We start from the raw sequence: 7,039 nt of genomic DNA, 5'->3' as shown, positions 1-7,039 counted from the left end.
TAGAAACAATTATAAAAGAGAATATCTCTTAAATTGACAATTTTCATATAAAACAAAGTCAAACGAATACCAAATATAGATGATATTTGGAAAAAAAAATTTGGCAATGGAAACAAATTTTAAGAACAATTGTAAAAGTGAATATCTTTTAAATTGACAATATTCATGAAAAAAGCTAAACGAATATCAAAAGACACTTTTATTTCAACATTTTTCAGGTGGAAAATTATATTAATCTAGCACTATTAATTGATAATTCTCAATAAAATAATTTCTAGACAACTTATTTTCCTGAAATTAGTTTTCTTTCCACCAAAATTCCATTTTTGCAATTAAACGGATCCTAAATAAAGAATGGAAAATGCCATGTCTCATAGAGTTTCTACAGGGTAGTCACATGAGGTGGGTTCCGTATGAATATTTTATTGAGATGAGCCCCACTACCATGTGTATTCTGTAAAATGTCAGTAGAATTTTTTCCCGCAACTATAACACCGTTCAGAAAAAGTTAACATTTACCATTTGTTTTTGCTATGTACAAAATTCGCCATTCTCATATTAACAAATTAATTATTTTAGACAAAAATAATCAACAAAAAATCAGGCACTTTCACTTGCTTGCAAACAAATGGATGCATCTGCCAGTGGTACGACGGCGGACGCCGCCGCCGGAGCCGCATCCGCAGCGAACACCGGTCCAGAGTACAACGCCAGCTTAGTCAAGAAAGCTAAGTTACAGTCCACAATGGCGGCGCTCCTCAATGATCCCATACTTTCCGATGTAACGAAGAACCCTACGCTGTCTGACGTGGACACTCTAATCAACTTGGAACTCGGCAGCGCCATGCGCATCTGCGTCGTGAAAATGGATGGTACCTCTGTAGGTACTCGAATTTTTCTCTGCTAGGCATTTTCACAAACAGTTTAGGAGTATGTGTGTAACTAATGTTAATGTTGATTTTGATTCCACTTCTTCGTCGTTTTTTGATTTGAAGATGTGGCGGTGATGAATTCTGCAACTGTGAAGGATTTGAAATTAGCAATCAAGAAAAAGGTGAATGATATGGAGGAAACAAGGATGGGCCATCGCCATATTTCTTGGTATGCCACAGTATATGTCGATTTCCCCGGAAAACTTTTCAGAAATCATCCTCATTGTTTCCTCGTTCATATTTGGGGATCCGATAAAAAGCCGTAATATTGGTTTTATGAAAACTTGTATACTTCAGTCATTGTGAAAGAATTCTTGAAACTCTATTGGTTCTTGAATGCTGGTTAAAACTGATAAGACTTCTGATCCTAACTTAGAAGGAAGGATGACTTAGGTTTTTCATTTTTTTTTTATTTTTTTTTTATTATTATTTTTTTTTTTTAAGGTTGAGCTATTTTGTAATCAAGACTGAACTGGAAACACCATCAATTTAAGTAATAAACTGATATTATAATACATTAATAATATAAGGGATTACAGAAATTAAAGAATAATTAAGATGGGGAAGGTGGACAGAAGCTGCAGAGAAAGAATAGGAATAAAATGACAAATTTTCCCTCCTTTTCCTCCCCTGATCAGTCCCTTTTTGATGAGGAAAAATAACAGAACTAGATAACAGAGAAGTTGATAACAGAAACTGCAGGTGAGTGGGTGATACTCTTCCTCTTCAGTTTATTCGAAACAGTGCTGTTTTCTTCACTTAATTTGAATTGTTGTTTATCTTTGATTCTACTCCTTTTCTGCCCCCAATCAACTTTGATAGTAGGCCTCTTCTAGTAACATTATTATGTTCTGGACATAGATTTAAAGAGGTTTATGTCTATAAAAATGGTGGGATCTCAGTAGAACAAGCGAGACAAGGAAGGGTAAAACAAAACTAACATTACATATTGAAGTTGCTAAAGGGCTAATTGTTTTGAATCTTCAAGTAGGTCGAGCAATGAACCGACGGAGTGGAGTAAAATGACTCATGTAGCCGACTCCTATTTAAGGATTAGTTTGTTGTAATTATTTGTTGGGAACTGCGAAATCCGCATATGTGGTTATTAACACTCTTAAGGTTTGCAGGAAGCATGTATGGGCTAATTTTTGTCTTTCATATCACAACATAAAGCTACTTGACGACAACTCTGCACTTCATACTTATGGCATTCGGAATAATTCTCAGGTATTTGAGTTCTAAGCTTTCAGAAGTTGTGCTTAACATGAGTATAGTCTGTTTTTACATGCCAATAATTTCTGCCTTCACCATTTTTATTAAAAGTAATGCTATTTGTACATCATTTTGTACAGATTGATTATATTAATTGACTCTCTTTTCATTCCTTCTTTTTTCTTCCCTCTTTCTCTCTCTTTCTTCCACATCATAAATCTGTACTGTATGTACATAATGATGTACAAATGGCATGACTCTTTTATTAATGTGGGTTGCGCAATAGATGACGCTGCTGTTAAAAGTTACATTCAAATTAATACTGTCCTGCAGCGATGTTCTCTTGAGTAATTTTCTGTGAATCACTGGTACTACTTTCCCTGTGTCTTGAGTGAAGATGTAAAAACATGGTCTTCTAAGGAAAAGCTAGAATTTCTCTAATCTTTATCCCTTTTGCTCTATATCTCGATGCTTTTTTTCTTGACATTGCAACTCTGAGCCTTCAAGTTTTATGCCCATTGGCATTTAGTCTCTACTCTAGGTTTCCGTTCAAAATAATCTTTAATATAACTGAAAAGACGAATCTTCCCTTAATTCATATAAGAAAAATAAATAAAAAAACGTGAGGATGGCGGATGCAATTTAGCCTAGAATTTTGAGTGGAACAGTGACTAGTTTTTTGGGTAATTCCATGGGAATAGAAATTTTAACGAATTTGTTGGACCTCGTCTTCTCTACTTCTTTGAATTTACTATGTCATATCTTAGGCTTCACTAAAACTGTTCCAATTACAATGTTGCTACTCTTTCATCTTATTCTTTCCCTTCCAGCAAATTTTTTTCCATTAACATTTTTATGAAGATCAGGTTTCATATTCGGAGTAATTTTTTTTTCAGGTGCATTTTATTCCCTATGTCGTTTCGAGGGCTTTTCAACGGCATTCTAGGAGGAAAAAACACCGTTTCTTTCATGGTCTAAACAAAAAGGCTTGAGCATAAAAAAAAAAAAAAAAAAACGTTTCGTCTTTGATTCTGTGTTTCTACTGTAATTACAGAATAGATGCATCCCAACCTTTGGTTCCATGGTACTCCATGTTTGTGATGTATAGAAGAAATTGCCTTCAAGATATATTTAGTACGCATTATGGACAATAAAGTGAAATTTTTAAACTTCGGTTTTTTCTATGATAATACTCTTATTCATCAGTGTTGTAAAATTTATCTTTAATTTGATTAGATAAATTTATTATTTTTCTTTTCATTTTAGCTTTGAAGTAAGTGGTGATATATAAAATTTTCCATCTTTATCCAATGAGAATAAGGGACAACTGGGGTGTTAAGCGGGGTGTACGTATTGGATGGGGAAATCAGTTTCAAGCCTGGCACATGTTTTGCAACCTGATAAAACGAAAGTAAAAGGGAAAAAAATCATAAGTGAAGTATTAAGCATGGATCAAATCAATTTTTCAGACATTAAGTTAAAAATCTCAAAAGTCAAGTGTTAATTCAATGTTTTAATTTTAAATAATAATATTATCAATTTAAATTTATCTACCCACATCCTCCCCACCCCCAGCCGTTATGCAATCACCATCTCCTCTTAAAGTCATCTACATCCATCCATTGACGACTTTTTGAGTGACAAACCGATCGTCACTCAGCAATGATTGATCATAATCGGCTCAGATAATAGAGATAGAGGGAGAAGCCTAAGGACTGTTGGAGAACATCAACTAAGCATCGCTGACAAATTGTTTTATCTTCTTCAGCAGCACTCAGCAATATTTGTATAATTTAAAGCTGAAAATTGAAAAATAGCCACTAGTGTAATTTATAGAGTACTTATCGAAGCAAATAATTTCAATTTTCGCTGTCAAAATCTAGTTAATTGAATTTGTTTCATTTTGGATAACAAGTCAAAGAAATCGATAACATATGACTAGATCTCTTGAATTTGTTACTCGTAACCTATTCACTTTGATGCATGACCGGCTACATTTAACCTATGATATAGCTGTGACCTATAAACATTAATCTGTAACCGATTATAATTGATCTATAATCTATGGACATTGATCAATGACAAATTAAATTGATCCGTGACTTGTAAGCATTGATCTGTGACTTGTCAACATCGATCTATAACCTACTTATAGTGATGTGGCATGTGGATATTGATCTATGACCTATGCACTGTTATTTGACTTGTGAACAAATTGTGATTGACCATCACCACCTTTTACACACCGCCACCACCACAAGCCCAAACGTACCGCAGAACCACAATTACCAAAATCATATCCACCATGACCACCTCCTACGCACCACCACTATAACCACCCGTTGACATTGATCCACAGTTTCGAGACTTCACCATCACCTTAGATTCACCATCACCTCCTACACACCGCCACCACTACTTGCCTAAACACACCACCTTACATGCAAAACATCATAAACCAGATCTCTTCTACTTGTAGATGTAAAACCAATTAATTGTGGCCCATGTAATATTATTAAATAATTAATTATAGTGGTTTATATTTATTAAATCCAATTGGCTCATTTGAGAAGTGGCAGTTTGATAACCGTCCACTTTAATGGAAAGTGGGTAGTTTATGACCCTTAAGAAACCGTCTCTCTCTACCTACATATGTGAATGAAACTCATCAATTAATTAATTCAATTACAGAGACGAAAAGTGGGAAAACAGTTTCTTTAATTTAACAGTTTCTTTTTTTGCAGATTTAAAAGTCTCAATTATTGTCATGGATCAAGGTATGTTTCTTGATCAATTAAATTCATATATGAAAATCATGAATTCTAAAGATATTGGCTAATATCTTGATTTTCCTTTAAAAATTATTGTTTTCACTTACTAATCCTTAATTATTTTTTATAGATTTATGGATTAAGATCTGAAATTAGAAAGATGGTTCCACTGCTAAATATTTTCTGACCACAAAATTATGTTTAACTGTATCAATGGCCACGGATATTTATAAGTGGATTGTTCCCTATGTTATTAAATTACATGAATTGGTTTCCAATGAATTTAAAACTCATTTCATCCATAATGGTACCGGCATAGACTCTGCATTTACTGTTGATGATGGCCGATCAAGGGTTTTATTATTATTTATGGGTTGAAACTGTACACATTAAGTCAATTTTTATTTTATATTGCAATAGTGAATTCTCATTTACTCTCTTTCAAATTATTGATGAAATACCATGTTGAGTCTGTTAAATTATGATTGGTTTGAGAGAAGTCCAATCTATGGTTTATGCCATCATGAGTCGTCACTGCATGTTTTCTTGGTTGAAGCATTTTTCCAATTTCTAATTACTCTATGGGGCCAAATTGATTAATGATACGTGATAAATAAATGGATTTTCAATTTTACATGTGAATGAATAATTAATTGTAATGGATTTTCAGTTTTACAGGTGAATGAATAATTAATTGTAATTATTAGTGCCTGCCTTGACTGCGAACTTATGTTCTGTTTATTATTAAAGCATGTTAATAGTCAATTAATGTTTAATTTATTGATAATTGACTCTTTTGCTCACCAAGAAATGCATCTTTAATATATGTAAAATTTTACGGTCTTGTTTATTTGTGTTGGAACATGCTTAGTCTATTTATGTCAATAATGAATAAACAAGAAAATAACTAAAAGCATTAAGTGATAAATGCTTTATTTATGTAATTAGTGTTCGATTAATGTTGTTTGTTAGTCACCGAAGTGACCAAACATTATGGTACTTCGAACACTAAATTACATAATTTATTTATCAATTACTCTTGATAGTATGCTTATAAATGAAAATGACATTAAGATTATTGGTGTCTAAAGTATATTAACGTTCATAGATTATAAAATTATTATGGATTATCCAAATATTGATCAGTTAATTTTATTAATCATGAACGTGATCGTGGTTAATTGATTTACTTGGTCGGATGTGTTTTATATATCCAAAGATATCATACATGCTTGATTTGAGTACATTTGATTACCAATTAAATGAAATTAAATTAGTATCATTATATCTATTTATGATGGTATAATGTAGTATTACCCAAAGGAGAACTGCAGTATACATTTATTGTTATCTGAATTTGAATTTAAGTATTTAAATCTAAACTCAAAGCATTAATATTAGAGCATTTTATATTTTGCAGTATCTGATCTAGTTTCTCTGCATTCATATGCTTCATCTGTACCACTGTTCAATGGGCTCAATTTCTTTGATTGGTGTAAACAAGTCCAGTTCAACTTAGATTTTTTGGACTTGGACTTGACATTTCAAGTTGAGAAACTTGTTCATTTTACTGATGAGAGCAGTGCTGATGAAAGATTTTTTTTTTCTAACTCTCCAATTATTACATGACACATGTTGTCTGGATTTAAAATCTGGATTGAAACCATGTCATTGTAGCACAAATGTTTATTTTTAGCTGTTATGAATCTGGGTTGCCTCGCTATTTCTAAAAGTGTTGGGCCTATTAAATTGGTTTATTACTTGACTCATCTATTAAAACGTCCTTTTGTATAAAAGATTTTTTGCCTTTCTTAAGGAATGCTTTCTGCTGTACACATGGCTTCTAGGCAACCCTTTGATCTGTGACGTTTGGTCTGAGTACTTATATCTTGGACGTTCCATTTTTTGAGAGATTATTCAGTCTCTCTCTCAATTGTTCTATCAGTGTGTGAATTAGGGTTTCTCTGAAACTTGGTAATCCTCATCCTTATCATGTTATTTCAGTAGTTGAGTATTGAGAGTTGCTTAGAAGATCTGCGTGCAAGATTCTTGGTTACCATATTTGTAAAAGAGAGGCTAGAGAGAACTCGAAGAAATATGTGATTTTTTCGTACATTTGTATAA

At 32.8% G+C, this 7,039-nt stretch overlaps 1 protein-coding gene across 1 annotated transcript; it reads left to right on the top strand.

Annotated features, from left to right (window-relative positions):
• Positions 1-537: 537 nt before the first annotated feature.
• On the top strand, positions 538-3,346 carry LOC111394472 (U11/U12 small nuclear ribonucleoprotein 25 kDa protein). Its single transcript, XM_023020309.1, has 4 exons — positions 538-884; positions 996-1,101; positions 2,060-2,159; positions 3,041-3,346. The coding sequence occupies exons 1-4, from the start codon at positions 629-631 to the stop codon at positions 3,134-3,136; spliced, it is 558 nt and encodes a 185-aa protein (XP_022876077.1). The 5' UTR covers positions 538-628; the 3' UTR covers positions 3,137-3,346.
• The last annotated feature ends 3,693 nt before the right edge of the window (positions 3,347-7,039 follow it).

This window comes from Olea europaea, chromosome 5 (assembly GCF_002742605.1).
Source record: "Olea europaea var. sylvestris chromosome 5, O_europaea_v1, whole genome shotgun sequence".
In the NCBI taxonomy this organism is placed as follows: domain Eukaryota; kingdom Viridiplantae; phylum Streptophyta; class Magnoliopsida; order Lamiales; family Oleaceae; genus Olea; species Olea europaea.
The sequence above is the reverse complement of the archived record's forward strand: the minus strand, read 5'-3'. Positions and strand labels throughout refer to the sequence as shown.

What these genes read in the sequence shown, in the direction of transcription:
- LOC111394472 (XM_023020309.1), top strand. Translation starts at nt 629, where the DNA reads ATGGATGCATCTGCCAGTGGTACGACGGCGGACGCCGCCGCCGGAGCC. An exon ending in AATGGATGGTACCTCTGTAG is followed by an intron (nt 885 to 995) that starts GTACTCGAATTT and finishes TTTGATTTGAAG; the next exon opens with ATGTGGCGGTGATGAATTCT. An exon ending in GCATTCGGAATAATTCTCAG is followed by an intron (nt 2,160 to 3,040) that starts GTATTTGAGTTC and finishes TTTTTTTTTCAG; the next exon opens with GTGCATTTTATTCCCTATGT.